The 24,931-nt window shown below is 31.4% G+C and overlaps 1 protein-coding gene across 1 annotated transcript; it reads right to left on the reverse strand.

The window, feature by feature from the left end:
• Nucleotides 1-2,950: 2,950 nt before the first annotated feature.
• On the reverse strand, nt 2,951-9,325 carry LOC139497290 (perlucin-like protein). The gene is made up of 5 exons (XM_071285481.1): nt 9,199-9,325; nt 6,362-6,465; nt 5,982-6,072; nt 3,956-4,166; nt 2,951-3,074 (listed from the first exon to the last, which is right to left on the reverse strand). The coding sequence occupies exons 1-5, from the start codon at nt 9,248-9,250 to the stop codon at nt 3,050-3,052; spliced, it is 483 nt and encodes a 160-aa protein (XP_071141582.1). The 5' UTR covers nt 9,251-9,325; the 3' UTR covers nt 2,951-3,049.
• Nucleotides 9,326-24,931: the final 15,606 nt, after the last annotated feature.

Here is a 24,931-nt window from a genome sequence, read left to right on the forward strand (position 1 = left end):
AATGGACATTTAATTAAATTAATTAAGAAAATTAGATTACAGTTGATTTTTTTTTTCAACAGAATAACATTATTTATAGTTGATTATTATATCATATTTTTCTTCTTAACTGGTGCTGATTTTACTGCATGCCGGCATGTTTCGAAGCCCAGAGATTTAAAGTGCCGTCGTAGAATTGAGTATGTCCTCACGAAAAAAAGGAAGAATATGGAGAGAAATTATTATGTTATGCTTTATGAATAAAGATCAACGTCTTTAAATCATGTACCTTAATCTTTGACCAAATCGACCTATTGACACTTAAAGAACACCTAAATCGGCCTAATTGGAATGTTGACAGTTAAATCATAATCAACCAAATCCAAGGGCAGTTAAAGACAATGCCAATCGGCCTTCAGCAGTCCGTTTGCAGTATAAGGGAAAAGCTTTGTATAATTTGGACTAGATATTGGTATGAATAAGTGTTTTGATCATTGTTATTTTTCCAATTATGGAGTTTGTTTTTGTTTTTTTTTTTTTTTGTTTTTTTTTGTCAAAGCTCTTATATTATTTCCGATCTTATGATCATTATTTAAATTTCCAATTTCACTAAGATCCATTGAAAAATTTATCATAAGAAGTGTACATCTGCTGGAACCCCAATGTAATCCCTACTTCACACACAAAATTCTTGGCCCAACTTTTTATTCCAAAGCCAAACAATCTTGATCTTGTTTAAATCCATATCAAAGTCTGATTAATCTACATATTTATCTAAAATACAGAGAGATGTATCCAAATATTGACGTTATAAATCGAGTATAAGAGACGTATCATCTGCATATCGTGAAATGAGATACTATGAGTAAAATGATTCCTTTAATTTTGTCAATATTTCGTATAGGTGTACCATGTATATCTGCACATTCAGTTTTAGTATAAAATGTAATGATCCACTGTATAATTGATCATGAGAAAAACGAAAATTACTCATTTATTTTGTTACAAAGTTATTACGAACTAAATCTATAGAGGTTTTTAATTTGTTTTGTATTTAAGGTTTAATTTGTCTATACAGTTTCATGGGGAAATAACTCAGTTAAAAACAGGTTGTTCTAACGGTTACATAAAAGCATAATCGAGTACACACAATATTATTTTCTTTTAGTACAGGAAGTAACGACTTATAATAAATACCGAATTACAAATTTCTCTTTTGAGCTTTTTACATGATATTGTGTGATTTAGGGGTCTTTTATAGCTTTTATAGTTTCTATAGTTGTTAGTTTTTGTTTCATTTGGTCTCCTGTGTAGAGTTGCTTCATTGACAATCATACCACATTTACTTTTTTACACACTAAATCCAACAGAATTTGCAGCATTATTACAAACACTAAAAAGATCATTCAATTAAATATGGTTAACCTGTAAAGACAATCATGTTAAGCTGCCTATATAGGAAGATATTGTAAATGTATGTAGAGTCTGCCAATACCTAGTTGGAATTTTAAAAGTCTGTATGGATTTTTGTTTTATTTAAAAAATCTGATTTGATTATATATTTTCCTACTACATGTACAAGATTCCTATCAGAATCAATTTATAGATTCCTACCAGAAAATCTTTCTACCTGGAATCTTTTTAGTTATCTTGAACTGGATTCTTGTTTGCTAATGACACACATTTTGCAGTGTTAAATGCATTCAAGTTCCAGTTCACAAATTCAAAAGTTAGAAGGGAAAAGAATGAAAAGTTGCGTTGTAACACAATACTGTAAGCTAGGCTCACACAACGACAATATAGAAATGTAAGAATATATGGCTTATGAAGACTGAAGGTAGTTCTTATACATTCAAAATGATTTTTTATCTGTCTGCTACAAGTATTTAGTAATCAATTAATTCAACAATAGTGTATTAATTCACTCTTAATTTCATTTAGGCATATTTTTGGCTAATCTTCATGTTTATGTATAACACAATTTCTAGCTTGCACATCTTGCAGTTTCCTTATACATTTCAAAAATCCATTTTCTTAAAAATTAGTGTATTCTATGAATTTCCTTTGTTCCCTGTTGTTGAGATTCAAACTTAAATCATTGACCCAGTTGTGTATTTTTGAATATACACTTACATTTTGTATATTTTTAGATTCCTCTCGGAAAATATTTTTCTGGGTGGAATTTTGAAAAATTCCTACCAGGTTTTCTAGTAGGATTTTTATTTTCCCACCAAATTATTCCTGCTAATTTGCATAATCCTGGTTCCTGCTAATTTAAATTTTTCGTCTATTTTCCGTGAGGATTCCTACTACTGTCCGACTAGAATATCACTCTTTTCAAGTAGGAATTCAGAGCAATATTCTTACTATATTCCGTGTACATTCCATATCGTCGCTGGGCTTCTAAAATGTCGTATATGACTTTTTTGGCTAAAAATACTTTTTGACACCAATGGTCTGGGCGGGAGGAAATCTTTGTTATCACAAAATAGCATACAGTTAGACCAATCAAAATGTGTGAAATAAGACATATTACAAAATTGCCAAAGTCAGTTGTTTGTAAAGTTTGCTTCCAAAATGTTGTATGAAAACTTGAAAATCGTTGTAGAATGGTTTTGGGAAAAAAGTAATCGTACATTTCTTTATTTCTGTGAAAATAATTTAAGTTCTTGGATAATCCAGACGTGTCAACGTTTTTATTTCACTGCTATTTACAAAAATGTTCAAGTTCACATACGACATTTTGGAAGCATGCATTTTGCCAAAATTTTCAAAGCCTTTTGTGAGAAATTTTTTTCTTGAAAAATTTGTAATTTACAACATTTTAGAAGCCCAGCGACGATATGGAACATTTCGTACAGGTGATAAAATAGCAAATGCAATAAAAAAAATACCTGCAAAACGCATATAGTCCCTGTTATAAATAAACAAATTTAACTAAGAAATATCTATTTTTAGCAATAGATGATTTACTACCAATAACTCGTACATTGTTGTTCTCGTACAAAAAGGTAAATTGATAAAAAAAAATCATTTGTTAATTATTTATTTGGTTTTTGCATTTCACTTTTTATCCAACGATCGGACTTTCCAAACTGCAAGAGATAAAAACAAAAGTTGATAACTAAATCAAACAAATACAAATACAAAAAATACTGGCAACTACATATACATCGTAATTTTCAAATGTCACCAGCTGTCTTATAACAAAAGCAACATGTTTCATATTTTGGTCCTCAGTACTTCGTAATGATTTGCAAAGTTATCATTTTTTAATCAAGGGTCAATTTTTGTCACTATTATGATGACGAAACGTGTCGTACACAGTTATAGTTCTAGAATCTTTGATAGCTATTATTAACATGTTAAACTTTTAAGACAAAAAGTACAACTTGTATTACAATCTAAATTTGGATCGTTAATGAGGCAAAATATAAGTTACAAAGAAACACAAACAAATAAATGCAGATTTAAAAAAAGTTAATAAAATTTCAATTGATCCAGTACATAGATTTCTATGAACTATTCCTCTCCTTTTTGTAAAGAATAGTAAAAATGTAGTAATATTTGCATGAATTCATTATTTCGATTATTAATCTGAACAACTAACATCAATGCGAGAAAAAATAGTGCGATTTCAGAACTCGATTAAAACATACATATTCCTATTAAATTCTGTAAATTCAGAAATTATTGCGTCCATTTATTATTGCGATTTTGTCATTATAGACTGATATGCGATTTTTCATTTTGCGATATTGAGAAAAAAGCCTATTAAAATTATAAACTTGATTTCAAAATGCGAGTTTAAATTATTGCGGTTTTAACCATGTCGCAATTTTCGCAATAATACAAACATCGCAATAGTTTCTGAAGTTACAGTAATCGGTTGAGAATGGCGACAACTCACGATTAAATTATTGATTTAAAACATTTTATATTTAATTTAAAGAAAATCAGATATACATTTTCTTACCTTTTCTCACAAATATATTTGAAATGGTCTGTGCAAGGCGCATCATTCCAGAATGTTTTGTAGACTCCGCCTGTCAACACACAGTCTTCTCGACCCCCACTATTGTTTGGTTCTCCTGGATACCAGTTTGAATAATCGAAAGCGGCGTTAGTTGATGCCCATTCCCATTGTCCCTCTGAAAATTCATCTGTTCCATCCAACCAGAACATTCCTGCACAGCAAACAAATATTGAAACATGTAGACATTCTGATCATAATTAAGTCTGTCCACTTTTCTGTGGAAAGACTCATTGTATTTCTTCTGATTATTATTATTATTTTTTTTTCTTCCACCAAATTATGTTCTTGCGATAAATGTTTGTTTTGCAATATGTCGCTTAGACATTTCTCATATGGTATCGTATAGTTTATGAGCTTTTAAATTTCACCTTGCTAAGGCGAACCATTTTCTTTGTAAGACTTATCTCCCTATTCACTGTTTATCATCTGTGTGCATCTCCTTCGTAACAAAAAAAAAAGATATCAACAAAATTCTTTTTAGAAATTGTTCGTAACATCCTCAGGAATTTTGGGCTAATTTGGATCGAAGCGATTCGATGAAACTTCATAGGAGTTATCTGCCTTTTCCACATAAATTTGTCGGTATGTTTTTTAACTAATAAACCATTCATCGCATAACCCTGGAATGTGTTTATTTGAGGCCCCTGGGTCCTAACTTATAACAATCGGTCAAGGTCAAAGGTCAAGGTCAAGTTTTTAATGTTAACTTTTTCTTGTTTTGGCATTTTCTTTAACACCTTTAAAGATCTGTATAAAAGAATAAGTGCAAAATGTTTGCCTAATTGTAAAGTCGATATGTTACATTTAGTCTGAAACAATCTAATGGCATCTTTTAGGAGTAAGTGCCCCTGAAATGTGTAATTATCAAGTTTATTGATTATTACTTCAACTTGGTTCATTATATAGCCAAATGACCTTTATCAAAATGTTGGTTGACATATGACATTGAAAAATGCCAACTGGAAGTGACCTTGAAAAAACCGGAAGTAGCCATTTTTTCACATTTTTTATGAAGAAGTACTCGGAATCCATATTTTTTGTACTTTAGATACATTTACTTATCACTGTAGACTAAAAAATACTTTTGATAAACCAGAAGTGGATAATTATCTTCTGGTTAAAGGTAAAAGTATATAGAAACTTTACATTTTTGAAATCACTGTTCAAGCTTTCATATGAGACTGGATGCGCCATTTACTTCTCCGGAAGTAGCACATTATCTCCCTTATTTAACTCAAAGTATATGAAAACCATTATTTATTGAATCAGTATCAAGAAACTTGCTTCTTTTCATAATTTCTTAAATGTGGAAAGATTTTCAATTGTTCTCTGAACAATTAGTTTTTAATTTTATTTAAATTTTGTTTTTATACAGTACGTATTCACAACTCACTAATTTTTAATGAATAATTGAATGCAAGACGCAAGTGTGGTAATTATTTTTGTGTGAAGAGATTCATGCTTTGAAAAACTCATTCATATCAATTTTCGGAACATCTACCATTTAAACTCCTAAACATTGTTCATACTACCAAAATTATTTGTGACTCTTATGCACGCATGAATGTTTTTTGTTTTTATTTAATACTTTAACGTTTACCATTAAATTTTCATTAAAACAATTTCACTGATTGTTTGTTATGGTGTATTTATGAAACGCATGAGCGGTCTTTACTAAGATATAAATGACAACCGAAAAATAAGTCATAGTAGAGAATTTCAAATATCAAAGTACTACATAGTGACAGGTTTCTTTGCCGTGCAAGTACATGAATTATATTTGTTTTTTGTATATGTTTTTGTAATCTCTATGAACTAAAATTTGTTTAGATCTTAACATAATGGATTTGGTTTTCAAAAAGAAATCTGTTTGACATTGATTTGACAATAAGTTGTCTAGAAAACAGAATTTCATAATTGAAAGAAATTGAAATATTGGTGTAATGGATAGTGCAAAGTTTCCAACCTCCAAGTTTGGTCATTACAGACCATATGAACGTGTTTTCTTCATCTGTCTCTATGACCGCAAGTTCTGCATGATGTGCCTGGCAAGAAGCCTGTCAAAAAATGAAAATATTGATGACAATAACACTAATATTATTATTTAATTGATTAATCATGATACCACCGAGGATAGAATTATTTGATATTGACAAATAATATTGACTAACGACGCTATGGTAATTTAGTATCGGTATTAAAGTTTGAATACAAAAACATTTTGGCCTTGGGGGACACTGAAGAGGCGAAATCATAGACCAAATGCTTATTTTGTACAGCAAATTCACTGATGTTTGATGCAGTATCTATAATTCCGTCTGAAGTTCATTATAATAAATAACATACTGAAGATGTATCCCAATTCTTCGTATTATCGCTGAAGTAATAACATGATGTACTATGATGATTCCAACCGTTTGGACATTGACAAATACCATTCTGGAAACACACTGGAAAATATAATGATTGTTATGAACTTTCTAAGTTGTACATAAAAGTTAAATATATTAGAAGAGAACCAGTTTCTACTGTGTTCATCATATTATTGTTTAATTACTGTTATTTAAGAATGTATTTAACAATTTACTTTTATTAGATATTCTCCCTGGATACCTAATAACTAATATATCAGGGATACTTAGTGCAATGCTGTACACTAAGTAAATAGTTAACAGCAATAGAGTGCAATAAAATATATTATCCACGTTAATAAAAAAAAATGTATTTAACTTGTTATATGATATACAAATGAAATTAATTTTTGATTCACATCAACACTTTTTGGGGCAATAATTTCCGTTAAAGCAGTAGTTTAACTAAGGTCGGTCCGACAAACACTTTCCAAATGTTTGAAGGTTCCCGTGAAATATGCGATATCTTTTTGGCTTACCCGACTACAAACAACGTTTTACCTAGGGGTAACTGACATTACCATCGCCCTCGGGAACTTATCTTTAATTTCACTTTCTTATATCATGACTATTATGATAAAAGACAGTGCAATTACAGGTCTTGTGACAATCGCATGAACAGCAATTAACAAAATCAAGATCGTCCTATTTTACACTTCAAGACATTTTAAAAAAGTTGTTTAGTCTTTAATTTTCTATCTTGTGAGCTGTGCTCTATTTTTTGTCGGTTTGTCTATTTCTTTGTAGCCATGACGTTGTCAGTTCGATCTATACATTTGACTGTCCCTCTGGTATCTTTCGCCCCTCTTTTATCTGTATTTAAAACACATTTGTAAACACCATTTATTATACAAACTAGGTCAACTTCAGATTAGTAAATTACATAATAAATATAACGTGCGTGATACAATGTTGTTTTTCAGTCCAACATACGAGTGTACAATGTACACATAGTTGATAAACCTGAAGATTACAACTCATTAATTTTTGCAGATAAAATACATAGATATCTAAACTATTTAACGAGAAGACCTCATTTTGCGTGTCGCTTCTTTTTCTCTCTCTCAATAAATTAATCATCATGTCTCTGTGTCCTAAAGGTAACATTCATTGTCGCATTTGTCATCCATTCTTATGACTATTATAGCTTAAAATGCTCGCGATTCCGCTTTTAAGTCAAACAGGACTTCTGGTTTTATACTTGCACATAAATTTCATAAGAGTACTCGGGGACAGGACAATAATTATTACGTTGATAGAGACTCTCAAAATGATATAGCAGTCAGTGATCGTCTAGGAGAAGAAATTCATAGCTAATAGCAAATACACTTTACTTATAATATACCTATGTTCATAATTTACAGAACCGTAGAAATAATGGAATATAACAGAAAAAAAAATAATGGACTTTGGAATCAAGGGAGAGGGCTTAAACTACCTGTGAATTTTGATACTTTTTCTGAAATTCTCCAGACACAAAATCTCACAAGCTCTAAATGCTCGCGATTTCGCGGGTGTGTTCTAGTAAATTTGATTTAATAATTTGTGCATTTATTTTGTATGACTCTACCGTTCAAAACTTTATATCTTCCTATTTTGATTACTTACAGCCTTTATAAATATCATTCGTAAAAAAACCAATACTATAAGTTTAATATTCAATTATACATCAGACATTACTATATAAAGAATGCTCTCACATTAGACTAAGAATCATCGAAGTTAATATATGAACCATATGACCATGAAATCAATCTTTCCAGATCGAGAGTTAAAAATAAGACAAGAATACCGTCGAAAATAAATTGGAAATAGTGTTGTCAGATAAGGTTCATTTCTAGAATAAAAAAAATGAAAATTTGAAGGTCCTCATTATCATGAGTATGTGTTCTTACCTGAACTAAACACACACTTAAAGACGTCACCTCGGCCTCTAGTAAGGGTTATACTTATAATATTTCGGTGATTTTACAAAGCTCTTTCACTTCTATAAAATAACTTATCTGTACTAGTAATTTTTGTGATTAAGAATTTTAAAAAAAAGTGAAATTTTCAATTTTTCAGAGAGTAAGAAAACAGAAAGGGATTATCAACCCTGTCATGGCGCGCCCATGCAAACTCTGAGCGAAAAAAAAAAAACCAGTTATACATCTATCTAGAATTTGATTGTGCCGATAGAAAAATGAAGTCTATTGTTTGATTAAATGATAACACCATCAACATTGTATTGTTGGACGAAAGAATGAATCAGTAAATTTTACTAAAACACAAATATCAGACGCTGTTGTAAGTATACACCTTAGCATGTATACATTTTCCATTGTGGTACAGTATTACTTATTGTACAGCAAAAATGATGCATTTGGGATACAGCTGGAAATTAATGCAGAAATGTAGAAGAGTTCAGACATTTCAGATTAACATTATCCCTTTTTTTATAGCATATAAAGTACGTTATTGGACAATAAGGTCTACATACATTTATCAAATCTGAAGTTATTGTTCTGATATAAGTTGATATTGTTACACGTTCATATCAATGTCTCGGTGTTTAAAATAAGGTAAATTGTTTATTTAATAAAGTTTAAATGATTAAGTATGATAATGAACAAATCATATTTGAATACAATTACGACATAAAATATCATACATAACATATAAACGCATGCAATAAATATATAATTAATTTTGCTCACTGTCAAAATTATACATAATCTACGAACGATTTTACTTATTCTGCTTTAAGTTGACAAAACAAATTGACATACATACCAAATAAACATATCAAAATGATATACAACATGGACTTTTTACACAATGCCATAGAATATGTTATCCTAGTGCGTGCTTCTTAACATTTGAAATTTCTTATCATGATTATGTGGGCACATTCATATAAACCGTTGACTGATAGAGCAAGTTAGAGACAATTTTGGTTTAAAGAAAATTGATATATATATGTATGTCGTAAACAATTCAGATATTATGAATTTCACCAGTGAATGAATGAATACTTTATTCTCTTAAAACAATTGTTACAGAGAACATATACATATTAACAATATACAAACTTATATAGCATGTGTGAATTACATATACATGATATACATATATAAAGTAATACTAAGAAGTTCTAACCTGGAGGAACGACCTTCTCTTGGACGTTCTTAATAAATTTACATAGTTTTTCTAATACAATTACATTGTTTGAAGCAAATAGCTGTTCAAACTTATAAATGTTAACATTTTACTGACAAAAAGGGGGAAGCAGATTTATTCTTTCATTGATAAAGTAGCTACATGTCATAATATAGTGGTATTCATCACCGATATCCATAGAGTCACATAGAGAGCACACTCTTTCGCTTCTTGGCAAATTGCGCCATCTCCCGGTCTCGACTGGTCATCTATGACTACCACATCTAAATTTACAAAGGATGTACATATAATAGGGTAGATTGCTATATAAAGAAGGCTACCAATTATGTTTTGTTTAGTCTGAAATATTAATAGATAACAATTTATAATATTGTACTTAGAAAATTAGACATGTCACAACATTATATTAGTTTACATCCTTTGTTTATATATATAACCTTATTTCATAACAAAAGGAGCTAATGATTGTTCTGTTTTCTATGACAAGATAAACAGCAATGCTTTGTATTATTTCCGTGTATTCTTGTACTTCATTTATTATATTTTAAACATCTATGCCAGTCGCGTCACTCACTGAAAAAATCTCCTGTTCGTACTGCCAGCGTTTCTGACGATTTAGCAATGAAATGGCCAAATTATAGAATGAGCAGAGAAAAATTATTATAATCAGTCAGGGGCATTACTTAAACAAGTAACATTTAAAATTAAGAAATAATTCATGGAAGCCATAGATTTTTGGAAATTTACACATGGCCTGGGCCGTGATATCCGAATTTTATCCTGAGCGTTAGCGAGGGATAATATTAACGAATATCACGGCCCAGGCCATTTGTAAATTTCCAACAATCTATGGCTTCCATGAATTATTTCGATTCTAATAGGACAAATACGGTCATTAAAAAACTGAAGCGAGGGTATGTATGCTGTGTGTGTGGCTGTTCTTTTTTACTCCCTGTTAGATAAATCTCAAATATCTTTATAAATATGTAGCTTGCGTAGGTTATTTCGTGAATAACCGCTAGAAAAAAAACTTTTTAATTCTTTAAATTCTCAAACCCAACATTTGCCATTTTTAATTTACATGTTTTTCTCATAAGCTTCCGTCAAATCCAAAGTTGACATTATGTAACTAAGGAGCTGCCATGTTGACTTGCTGAAATGAGTAAATATGCGAATAATGCAATAGAATAGAAAATAAAACAAAACCTACCTCAAAAATCAGTTTTAATACAATATCATACCAATTCCGATGGTTCACGTAACAGAAAACTTTCAACTTTAGCGGTTTCATTTGTATGACGTCATGTTTTGAAATGACTTAAATGCGCCAAAAAGATAAATAGACTTTCGCGGAATTTTATTTAAATTTTATTTTGTTGACTTGTCCGAGCTCTTGTGCATTACTTCTTTTTATTATGCATACGAATAAGAATAAAAATTATTTTGTCTTTTTTTAATTGCACTTTTCAAAACAATAAAATCGGCCAAGGGTCTACAAATAGGTCCCAATATATGTAGATTTACGTGGGAAGTATATTGTAACAGCCATTATTATGTATATCTCTGAGTCTGCGCTAAGTATATTTTATCGAGAATTTTATCACAGTGGTGTTTACAAAGCTAAAGAAGCACGTCATATTAGAATTACCTATACAAGTAATGTTGAAAACGAGGCTATTTTAAATATTACTTATATAAGTATCTTTTCTAAATATTATTTTTATAGGTTCCAACTATACAGATTTTACTAGCTTTAACAAATGTTCGCAGTCATCTGGTTATTTTCCCCATGAAATATGAAATCTAATCTTTCTGAAACACTAATTAAGTAATGCCCCTGACTGATAATTCGGTGTAAAAGAATAAAGAATAAAAATTGGAAATAAAAGAATAAAGATATTCACCATACATTCACACAGTTTATACCAACAAATAAAGTGTTAACAATTAAGTCAAATTAATGATAATTTATACCACTGGTGTTAAACTGATCATCGTAATTGCAGTTACGCACGGCCGACACTCGGCTAACCGAGAGATTGGTCGGTTAATCTATTTTGAGTATGCGGCTATATGGGCGATTGGTCTGTTAATCGGGTTGGTTATACGTCTGTTAAGAGTTGACATTAGTAAATACTTCATAATTATAAAATAACGTGAATAATACCACGTTTTAGTGAAAATTATGGGAATAAAGTCTGTTAATGGGTTGGACAATTGAAATTGTGTCAGTTAAGAGTAATTTAGCCACGACAATAATTTTGCTACCTTTATATTTTCCCCTTGAAAAATTTAAGAATGAGATGTTCCTGAGTAAACAAAAATGACAATACGGTGCCACAGTATCCTAGAAAGAGCATTTTTATTTTGACTTTCTTCGCATTTTATTGAAGGGTGTGTCACTATAATACAGCGTGATATGGATTGGCCTCTGGAATATGCATGAATTTTTCATTGACGTTTTCAACAGCTTTAATTTTTGTGTCTGTTCGAAGTAGCACGTTCTCAATTCCGACTGAAAGTGTCTTTCTAATACAACACAGGGTACATATAACGTGTTCTCGTTCACATATGAACATGATATTTGTCACCGGACGTTAAACCCTAATTCGTCAGCATCATCCAATTGGTTCTTTTCTTCTATTACTTAATCATATGTTTTTTTACAAATCACTCTAAAGAAGTAAACGGAAAGGAGCTAATGCAGCTACATTTGGTTATTTTAAGTTTCAATTCATTTTATTCCGTTTAATTCCTTTCTACATAAGTGCAGAGGAGACCTACAGTTGTCTATGGTGGCCGGTGAAGTCTATTTCGCGTTTTCGCGTTTTCGACTTCGCAATTTCGCGTTTTCGCCATATAGAATATGTAAGGCGAAAACGCTAAAGCGCTAAAACGCAAAATGGCATTAACCTGCCACCATAGTTGTCCGCATGTAAACTTCTGGAATTTGTCACCAATATAAGTACATCGCAATCCGTTACTGTTTCAACAGTCATCGGTGTTTCATGTGTGTATTCTTAAACAAGTATTATTTTTCTCTCGTTTTTAGCAATGTATCACTCTCTACTGTCCTTATATATTATTCTATATTCTGCGTTTCCATCCAGATTCTCGTGTATACCATGAGGGTCCGGATTGGGGGTATTGTTTATTTCTGTATTCTTTAAATTGTTATGTCATTTTTTTCTACATTTTATTTATCTTACTCATTATTCTTTCTTCATTTTTCATATTTTGTCATCCCAATATATTTTACTTACTGATGTTCAGTTACATTACGACGTTTATCTCTGATTTATATACTGGTTACCAATGACGTTGACAAATTTGTGTCATTCATGACAATTAAACAGAATCAACATGATATATGCGATCATTCTTGGATGAAATTAATATTACTTTAATATTACACTTTTTGAAACCAGACCAATTAACAGACCGGGTTTTATACATCCGACCCATTAACAGACCAGGTTTTAAATAAAGATTGATTTATGTCACCAAAATACAGGTTTTCGTGTAGATTTTTCACACAATGATATCAATGTGGTTAACAAACATAATGCCTTTGTTTTTTCGATGTCCAAAATATTGAATGCAAGTAAATTTAACCAATGTGTCATTTTGTGTACATTTTATGTGTGTAAAATGTGTATAAATTTATGGATGAGTAACCCGCCTTTTCATTTTATAGATCGTACATCGAAGCTAGAAAAATAAAAATTACACCCCTGAATTCAGTACATTGAATTGTTATGTTAGACATGAATACTTTTTATGATGAAAATATATTTAGAAAGTTATACAATGAAACATGCTGAACTTTCAATGATTTTCTCGATAACACCTGATTAACAGAGTTTAGCCAACCCGATTAACAGACAAAACGCCGATATAACCGCATCCTCAATATAGATTAACCGACCAATCTCTCGGTTAGCCGAGTGTCGGCCGTGTTACGGTGATCCTAATATGGCGGAGCACAACACAGGTAAAATCGTTTTTTATAAATGTTCCGAGTACACGCGTTGTTTTAAAGAATTCTCTCAGCCGCTAGAATGATATGTACGGTATTGTTGTATGTATGTGTACTTAACATCATGTGTGACCTTATTACCGAAATAAAGACCAGAGAAAATTTACGGAAGATCATCGTAACTCCAAAAAAATAAAGTCGCAATTTCTGGACAATTACTTGAAAGATAGTCGTAAGTCATGTAAGTGTATACAATATGTCGAACTGTATAAAATATGTCTATAATCATAGTAACTGATTTTGTCAGACCCTTCTGCTAACGGAATATTTGATTTAAAAAAGTTGTGTAAACATACCAATTTAACAAATGCGTAAACAACTATCGTCCTTTAACATATAAACACCATTTACATAAGTTTACAATTTACCTATGACATGATTAAGCAGAACAATCAGATATCAAGTCGACGACATGGGTGTCTATTCGGTTTAATCTGAAAAATGCATAGCCTCCGATTTAAAAAAAATACAACGGACGGAGAACATATCAATCTATTTGTTCCTTAATCTTCTCTTCTGTCCTTCCATTATGTGACTAAATCCCCCCCCCCCCCCCAAAAAAAAAACAACACAAAACATCAATTACATCGAAAAAAGAAAACCGAGTGCACCGTTTTATGTAAGGGCGTATTTGAGTGGAATATTTGATCTTGAAAACGTAAAAAGTAAAAGTATTTAATACATCATATCGCTTCAGATTGTATCATTTTTATATCACAAGGCTACAGCTGGACTTTAACACATAGAAAATACACTATACTAAAAACTGAAATGTATGGGTCAAGTGAAATACCTGTTTAATGATTCACAAAAAAAAAATAATCTAGAGTAGATGTGCTCCAATATCAAATTTTGACTAAAAGTACTTGAGGTCAGATTTTTGATATAAAAAAAGAAGATGTGGTATGATTGCCAATGAGACACCTCCACAAGACACCAACATGACACAGAAACTAACAACTATAGGTCAACGTACGGCCTTCAACAATGAGGCAAGCCAATACCGCATATTGAGCTATAAAAGGCCTCGAAAAGACAATGTAAAACAATTCAAACGAGAAATTTAACGGTATTAATCATGTAGAAAAAATAAATAAATAACAAATATATAAAACATAAACAAACGACAACCACCAAATTACAGGTTCCTGACTTGGGACAGGCACATACATACAGAATATGGCGAGGTTAAACATGTTAACGGGATCCTAACCCCACCTAACCTGGGACAGTGGTATAATAGTACAACATAAGAGCGAACTATAAAAATCACTTGAAAAAATCTTTACTCATCAGATGAATCAAAATACAAGTGGACGTGGCCGGGTACTTGTACATCCCAAGAAAAAACGACACTTAGTCTAGGTCAAGATCTGAGAGTAATAGCAGTTAACTGACAGCTAGTTCAAAGCCATTAACGACCAAAAAAACAAATCATGCATCTAAAACTAGATTATCAATCTGTATACATCCTACTTCCAATGAAATTAGTGTGAGGACGTCATAAACATTCAGAGTTGGATCTTAAAAATGCATATCTTTGAAAAAGATGTTTTTTGTATGTTACATCTCGGGTTCAACCACTGAATATTTTTAAGTCTGCACTTCTACGAAATAATAAATAAGTTTTTTTCAAATGTTTTATGAATTTTCGAAAATTCCGATGATACTGTAGTTTTAGGGTGACCGAATACAGACAAGTGCATCAACTGATTCTCATTAATTAGCTAGTAGATACACTTGTCTTTTAAAATACAACTGGCATATCAGGATCGTAATGGTGCTATGTTGATGAATCTATCGGGTTTCAAGAGCTTAATTGGCAGCGCGTCATTTCTGCAATGGCTTCCATTTTTACGATTGTAAAAATGAACTGGCGCAACGGGGAGATAATTCTGACGAAGTAGAATCCTAACGGTATAAAAATGTGTGAACATGGAAAATGTTTGCCTCTCCTAGCTTGTGATCATGATGAACATTTGCCGTACGTTATGACTTTATAAATTAAATTTTTCACTAGTTCTAGCCACACTATCAAACATTCAAACACGATTTATTTATAGTCGCATATCAGCATAAAGAGAAAGTTACGATCATCACTAACAAGCTACTATAATCATGATAATCACGACCAAGTTACGACTATCTTATTATCAACAACAAACAAAATTCTTTGCGATGCGATGATCTTCTGTAAATTTTCAATGGCTATTTCCGTCAGTTTTAGTTTGTTACCCCGATTTTGTTTTTTGTCCATGGATTTATGAGTTTGAACAGCGGTATACTACTGTTGCCTTTATTCGTTTACAAGGTCATATATGATATTAAGAACTCACACATACAACAATACAGTACATTGCAACCTAGCGGCTGAGTTATTCTTTAAAACAACGTGGGTCCACGGATAAATTTGAAAAAAAAAACGATTTTTCAACGGGAAAACTTGTAAGATTGCCGCTACTATTATTGCTAAATACTTGCAAGAATGGTACCGTTATTTTTTCTTTTCCACTTAATTATAACATTTTATCACTTTTCATTCTTTTTTTTGCCATAACCTTTCTTAATCGTCAGAAATTAGGCAGTACGAAAAAGAAATTAAAAACCTGGAATGACGCGTCGGTCATAGATTTTAAAAAGAACATTTTATGAAGTTCTGTATCTGTACCTTTAACTTCATTAATTTCTGCCAATAAAGGCACACCCCCTTTCTTTGGAGTAAAATTATCCTCCACCAAGAATATATATACACATGATACACGGATATCTAATATAAAAAATATAAATAACTGTTATAAAGTTCGTCACCAATAAAAAGGAAAATTTGTATACAACACACTGTATCCACTAGATTAATGTATCTTTAGTAGGTTATAATTATTTACACTTAAGGTAGTTCAGGGGTATAGAAAAAAAATGACAGAATTTTCTTATACTTTGTGAAATTTAACTTTGAAGTATTGTAAATGAAAAAATGCAAAAAAAATTGGGGGTCACCGGTCATCTAAGAGATATTTTGACCTCTGAAAATGAGTGCAAATAGGTTATATGGAAATATAGGGAAAATGGACAAAAAAACAATTTGATTGAATTTTCAAAGCAAAATAAATGACAGAAGTTGCTCATTTTTTCATAAAGTAAAGCTTGATGTCTCTATTTTATAAAATTGAAATAAAATTTGGGGGTCACCGGCCATCCAAGAGATTTTTTGACCTCTGAAAATGAGTGCAAATAGGCCAAATATAGGGAAAACCGGCATAAAATATCTTTGATTGAATTTTAAGAGCATAATAAATGACAGAAGTTGCCTATTTTTTCATACTGTAAAACTTGATGTCTCTATTTTATAAAATTGAAATAAAATTTGGGGGTCACCGGCCATCCAAGAGATTTTTTGACCTCTAAAAATGAGTGCAAATAGGCTAAATATAGGGAAAACAGGCATAAAATATCTTTGATTGAGTTTTAAGAGCAAAATAAATGACAGAAGTTGCCTATTTTTTCGTACTGTAAAGCTTGATGTCTCTATTTTATAAAATTGAAATAAAATTTGGGGGTCACCGGCCATCCAAGAGATTTTTTGACCTCTGAAAATGAGTGCAAATAGGCTAAATATAGGGAAAACAGGCATAAAATATCTTTGATTGAATTTTTAGAGCAAAATAAATGACAGAAGTTGCTCATTTTCTTCATACTGTAAAGCTTGATATCTCTATTTTATAAAATTGAAATAAAATTTGGGGGTCACCGGCCATCCAAGAGATTTTTTGACCTCTGAAAATGAGTGCAAATAGGCCAAATATAGGGAAAACCGGCATAAAATATCTTTGATTGAGTTTTAAGAGCAAAATAAATGACAGAAGTTGCCTATTTTTTCATACTGTAAAGCTTGATGTCTCTATTTTATAAAATTGAAATAAAATTTGGGGGTCACCGGCCATCCAAGAGATTTTTTGACCTCTGAAAATGAGTGCAAATAGGCTAAATATAGGGAAAACAGGCATAAAATATCTTTGATTGAATTTTAAGAGCAAAATAAATGACAGAAGTTGCTCATTTTTTTCATACTGTAAAGCTTGATGTCTCTATTTATTAAATTGAAATAAAATTTGCGGGTCATCCGCCATCCAAGAGATTTTTTTAGCAAAATAAATGACAGAACTTGTTCATTGTGCAACGAGGGGTTTACCTCTGCGGATGTATAAAGCTGCGTCCTGCGGAGCATCTGGTTATTATTGTGCTTAATACACCATATTTGTGACAACATATGAAAAGTGTGAGCTGACAGTCTGCTAAGTTTTTACCCATAAGTCTCATTCTGACTTTCTATCTGAAAGGTTTTTATGTGTCAATATTTGTGTTTCAATATAAAAGGAAGATGTGGTATGATAATTGATTGTTAATGAGGCAACTCTCCGCAATAGACCAAAAGACACAGAAGTTAACAGCTACAGATCAAAAGCGGTTATTGCATAGTGAGCTGTAAAAGGCCCTTCAATTACTAATGAAAAACAATTCAAATGAGAAAACTGAAGGCATATTAATGTACAAATGATATAGGGGTTTTATCAATTTGTATTAATCATTTTTGAACTCTAAATCTAGAGCAAAGTAGATTATCACAGATAAATTTGCAGAATGAGTTGTATGAATAGTCGGGACCCTTGTCTTGCAAACTTTATGGAGCAAGAAAAATGTGATGAGATTTGTATGTACATAAAGTCTGTCATAAAATTAAAGATTTCAGTATATTCGCATTTTACAATATTTTTTGTAACTGCTGTATTTAACATGTTATTTTTCTTTTCTACTGTAGGATAGAAAAGAAAAGTAAGTGGTTCAAATATACATGTATGCCTCTTGAGACTAAAATTACATGCAATAAAAATCAGCCCCCAAAAAAGCAAATTTTAATAACTACAGCTGTAGTATATATGCATTTTTAAATGTAAATACAATGTATGTGTTAGGGGCCTAAATTGACCCTGAATTATTTCAAGTGTTTTTGGCCTTAGACTTTTTAATACATAACGTACTTTTAAATTATTACATGTGATATACTATGCCATTTATAATTTCCTTTCTATTTAAAGTACATTTTAAACATATCGGAGGATTCAGAGGCAGCCCTGGGAAAAATTTGGTTAATAATATAGGGAATCACTGGAGCATGACCTGAGCGGGTCCCCTTTTAGGCAGTCAGTGAGCCCCCACTTATTAAAAATTCTGGATCCGCCACTGGGATTATTTATACAACAAAAACATTCACGAGGTTTTAAATTGCAGGAAAATATCACCTCTTCACACAAGCCCTCCCCCTTTTTCATTCAAAAACCTACTAAACATGCTAAAAGGCACATACTCATGAATACATTTTTATAATTTTGACTTTTGAATAATTATTATACATTCTTCATGTCTGATACATGTACATCTAATTAGTCTTTAAAAACATTTTGTCTATAACATACATGTATATCTTATAATTGCCATGAAACTTGGTCCGTAGGCTTTTAATTTAGTAAGCTCTGGTCACACAAAGTTGGTTAAGATCAGTTAGTTCCTACTATCCTATTAGATAGGAATATAGTTAATTTATTATCCCTTGATTTTATCTTTATTTACAAAATAAAGACTTTAGTTTTCTCGTTTGAATTGTTTTACATTGTCTTACCGGGGCCTTTTATAGCTGACTATGCAGTATGGGCTTTGCTCATTGGTGAAGGCCGTTCTGTGACCTATAGTTGTTAATGTTTGTGTCATTTTGGTTTTTTGTGGATAGTTGTCTCATTGGCAATCATACCACATCTTCTTTTTTATATCTTGTGTGAACATTACAATGCGTTCCACATGAAAATCAATTATATAATCATTTTTATAAATTTGATTTCATACCTTGAATTTTTTTCATACACCTTTAAAAAATATGCCTTTAAATAAAGAGGAAGTATTTAAAGAGTTGAAATTATACTGTAACTTTTGGTCATGAATGGACCAGCTAAAAAAGGTTAAAAAATGTCTGAAGCCATCAAGAGAATATGACACCCACTTAGTGCAGGTGTAATTTTTAAAAGTTTGCATTTAATGTCTTTAACATACAATGTATTAAAGAAATGCACTTCGAAATAACTGTGTAGAGACCTAACAAGCTTTTAAATTTAGAAAAATATCATTTTATGACAAGACCGCTTTTCCTGTTTAGGTAGTAAAAGTTTTGTTTTCTCTCATGAAGATTCTGTAGGATCAAATATATTATAGGAGGGTAAGGAAAAGATTTAAAGAATAGAGAATAATGCATGAAATGTTCACAATACATTTGTAAATATAAAAGAAAATAGACATACATGTAACAATGAAGAAAAACGGGTTGTTAAATTATAAAAAGTACAGAAAAATGGAAAAAAAATAAATAGAGATAAATGGTATAAAGAATTAGATAGGAATGAAATGAAGGACCCTCAATCCAGACCATCGGTAAGAAAGGTAGTTTTGTGAAATGATTCATATTTAAAAATAATTTATACAGTCTAGATCCCGCTAACTTGTTTAACCCCACCACATTATTTATGTATGTGTCTGTCCCAAGTCAGGAGCCTGTAATTCAGTGGTTGTCATTTGTTTATGTGTAACATATTTGTTTTTCATTCATTTTTTTTAAACAAATAAGGCCGTTTGTTTTCTTGTTTGAATTGTACATCATGTACATTGTCATATCTGGGCCTTTCATTGCTGACTATATATGCGGTATGGGTTTTGAACATTGTTGAAGGCCGTATGGTGACCTATAGCTGTTTATGTCTGTGCCATTTTGATACATTGAAGTTGTCTCATTGGCAATCATACCACATCTTTTTTATATAGATGGGTTTTGTTCTACATGTATTCTAACATGTCTAAATTTTAAGTCTGCATGCTTAACCAAAAATGTTATAACTGGAATCCTAGCAAAATAAACTGCATTCACATTCGAATACTCCAGGTTTACAACAAAAAAATTCTGTTTGCATATACATTTTACATGTAATTATATAAATCCCCTACTTTCATGAAATTTTATCATGACCTTTTCTCCCAGAAACCTAAATGGTCTGAACCCTATGCAGATGACATATTTCTCTGGTCCACAAATTTTCAAATCTATTACATGATAAAAGTACCATGAGCAATGCCTTTAGTTACATTCATAATTAATTTTCAGCATGAAAAAGGGGGGGGTGTCATTGTTTTGTTGTTGGACACGGATATTGTTTTGAAATTTATTTACGCTTAAAGATTATTTTTTAGTGGTCGTGAATCGCTCTTTGAACTTGTATATTCAATTCAATTAGTGCTTACTTGTCAGTTTAAATTTCACCCTTTTCATGATTTGTTTACATCATCTTTCGCCAGTTTGTCGGACCTTTTCTAGTGTAAGACAAGGGTGAAACTGCTTCATAAGCTACCAAAATGAAGATCGTTATCTATAATCTCGATCTGCATTACAGTATTCATGAAAAGCAGTCCACGTGTTCGATAAATGTGAGTTATTCTCTTTTCATTCTTCTCCTTCGTCAAAAACATGCTTCATATTTATTTTTAGAAGGGAAGTACTATTTCAACAATGACAATTGTAAGAATAAATTTTATTAAGTTTTAAAATTGCATTTAAAAGTTATTCAACTCTTTCTCAATGCATTTGAATAAAACAGATTATTAAAATGATCATATTTTACTGTTATGGAAAATTACGACAATGTACATCACTTACGATATCAATGCGCAACTTTATGCGCAGACGGCGCGAAAATTTAAACCCCCGAACTACCTTAACTTTAAGTAGGGCTAGAACATATCAATTACAAGTTTCCTACGACGTACGTAGGTCACTGTATATAGTGGAGCGGCGGAGAGTACAATTTTAGAAACTTAAACATGTTAAATTACCTAAATACCTTATGGGATTTTAATAGCTCGCTGGAAAGCTGAAATCGTGTAATTTTTTAAAATATGTGTCGTAAATATAAAATTTGGTACAAATATACCGAAAATCAAGGTAAAAGGTCATCACTTAAAAAAGTCCTATTTTCATCTGGAGAAACAATTCCATTGATATTTTTTTTAAATTAATGATCTATTCAATAAATTATATGAGAAGTATTATGTAGAAATGCGTTAGTTCATACCAAATCTTTTTCATATGTTCACATGACGTCAGAAAAACTTTTTATTTAACTTTTTTGAAGGTAGTCCGTAGTATACAAATTATAAAGCCTAATAAAAAAAAAACAGCAACATGATTACCTTGATATTTGACCTCTACAAATAGCATTTCTAATACACTTTATGATAAAAGATTTCCAAAAAGGATCCGAAATGCATAGTTGATAAATCAAACAAAATGTGCTGTCATGTTAAATTTCATTTCAGTTTTCAGGGATTCGACATGTCACTTAAATATCTTAAAATGAATTCCAACTATCTCAATACAAGATACATTTTCATAAAATATAGTTTTTGAGATGATATAATACTCGATTTTTGCAAGCGTGTTGTAGAACAAAAATTGGGATATGACCGTTTTGGTTTCTATGTATTTTTATACCAAATGAAACGTCGAAAAACATATAGCAAATTAAAATAAAGTTACCAAATATTACGACAAGAACTATTTTCATGTTAATTTATCTGTGTCAACAGCTATGGTGGCTGATATTGCCTGGACATTGTTACAACAACATAAATTTTGACAAAAAACATAAATCAGTGCAAGGAAGACCCTGGTCCTTGTAAACACACGCTGCCTGGCATGCATTTTCCCCTTACACGACCAAATGAGAGAAAAAGTCTGCTGCTATTTGTCTCTCAAAGAAAACTGGCTCTAGTTTGTCATGTTGTGCAGTTTTCCAACCAAAAGCACATGGGGAGCCATTGTTTATTTTTGGTTGGCTAAATGTGTCAAGATGGAACAAGTTGTTTGGTACAATAACTAGACAATTCATGTGGCGAGACAGATCCCTCTTTGTATATCATTCTACGAATTACCCACAACATATCTGGAGATTGGATCTATTCAAGTGTTTAAAAGTTCAAGTGCATTTTGACGTCGCGACGGTTCGCCCCTTATTTCGGTTTTGTAAAGGATAAGCACTGCGAGGATACTTTTGCGTCTTTGACTAATGATTTGTTCTGTTTCCGTTCAAACCGTTGTCTGATACTAAATTCGAGTATTCCATTTAGAACTGAATTTTTGAATATAGCACGCGCCATCGAATGAAATACGTTTTTACCGTCAATCGTTTCGGAATGAATGCCAATATTGTCCACACCTTCTTGGATTAAAGAACCACAGTTAGCTATATCGAATAGGAAAGAACAACCACCTTGTATTTTAGTTATTTCAGTATTCCGAACCTCGTCATACTCGACACAGAAACCATGTGCATTCAATTTTGCAATACTTCGATCCGAACTCATGTTACAACTGAGCTGCAAGATTAAGACTAAATGGAGCAGCACATTTTCTTCGAATTTCATGCGAAAATTCCACTATTACTGAAGAAAATGTTTGAAAAGACTTTGTTTTTCAGAAGGCAAGTAACAAAAAATATCAAACTGGGTGACATCATTGCTTCTTACATTTCCAACGATACTTCGTCATTTGTTGGATAATAATAAGATACATAAACATTTTCAATGTTTTGTCTTAATATTGAGGCTGCTTCATAAAGTACATGCATATCGGTTTGTTCGTTGGTGTTGGTAGAGCTACATTTACTTAAGTAGGTTTTTATCTCAAGCATTTCTAAGTATGCTTAGATGGTATACGCTGCTTTAACAGCGTCTTCAATGGAAATATTGCTAGCAAATACAATGCTAGATTTACCTTGTCCTTGTTGAGCAAAACATACAATGGCATCCCTGTAGTACTTCTCAATTTAATCCTTATTACAGTATGTCTTACTAACTTGATCAGGTACAACAGACTGATACATTGTCAAAAGTGATGGCAATACAAGAGACTTTTTGTCAACTACTCTTTAAAATGTAACAGTATACGCAAATTTATCAGTGGATTTTGGTCTATATGTAATATTTTCACCCTTTTATGAGACGTTTTTTGCAAATAATATACTTTGATGTATTGTGATCAATATTTTCAGGCACCGAAAAAATAGATAAATCGGAATTTATATCTTGGGTATCCTTTGCAGCTGAAGAACATGATATTGCTTTTAAATTATGCTTACTTTTGTAGCTTTTACCAAACGACCTAAATACGGGTAAATACGAGTAATTCACTTGCTGTTTCCTTGCAGAATTCATTCAAATAACTGAAAAAATCATCACGTCTCATTACTGCAGCATTTATCAGACATTTTTCTTCCAGATTCTGTTGATGTTATTGAAATTTCTTCAACAACAGAATCGCAGATAATACATTTTTCAACACCAACATCCACTATCCTTTTTTTTTTGGCATCTGGCGGAATTAGTTTTAACGAGTTTTAAATTATCAATTTGATTACATCAAAAACAAATCAAACACACCTGAAAACCAATCAAACCGCTACAATGATATTCACTTTCCAAGTTAAATTCAGCACAAACGAATACAAAACAATACCAAACAACATAGATTAATCACAAGGCTTCGGAAATTATAAAATGAACAAGGAATGTGCTTGATAATGACAATAAATAACCTTGGCTAAATCGATGAATGTAGGACTGTAACTAGAAGCCACAACAATGTCGGTTAATCTGACAAATATTTGGACTTGAAATCTTGATGAAAAGCAGATATTTAGCCAAATATCTATCTTATTAGGAATTAACTTTAAAAAGTAAATAGGGTCGATCGAAGTATTATGAGGCGGCTGTTATTTTCAACTATTTTTAGATGTATTGTGCTTTACATATAGGACTTTTTGGAAATGTCATTATATTGTATGATTTTCAAGAATAACTGTATTGACAAATTTCGTTCACAAAATATTTTTTAGAACGGGTTTGTTATAAAATTTGTCTTCGGAATCAGCAGTGGGGTAATCGATGCAAATTTGGTAACGTCAGTTAAGGCTATTGTTAACGTCATTTGTACCACATGTGATATTTACAACAAACATTTGTCTAAAGCTGAATAATCGATAGACAATTTAACATGTTTAAGACCTTAAAATTCCATGAGGTATTTAGGTAATTTAAAATCTTTAACTAAGCGACTTTTTCAACATTCAGCGCTACACTTATAGTATATATAGAATATATAAGTGACCGTGACATTGAAAAGGTAAATGAATTAAAAAAGCAAACACACTTTATTTATAG

This window comes from Mytilus edulis, chromosome 12 (assembly GCF_963676685.1).
Source record: "Mytilus edulis chromosome 12, xbMytEdul2.2, whole genome shotgun sequence".
In the NCBI taxonomy this organism is placed as follows: Eukaryota; Metazoa; Mollusca; class Bivalvia; order Mytilida; family Mytilidae; genus Mytilus; species Mytilus edulis.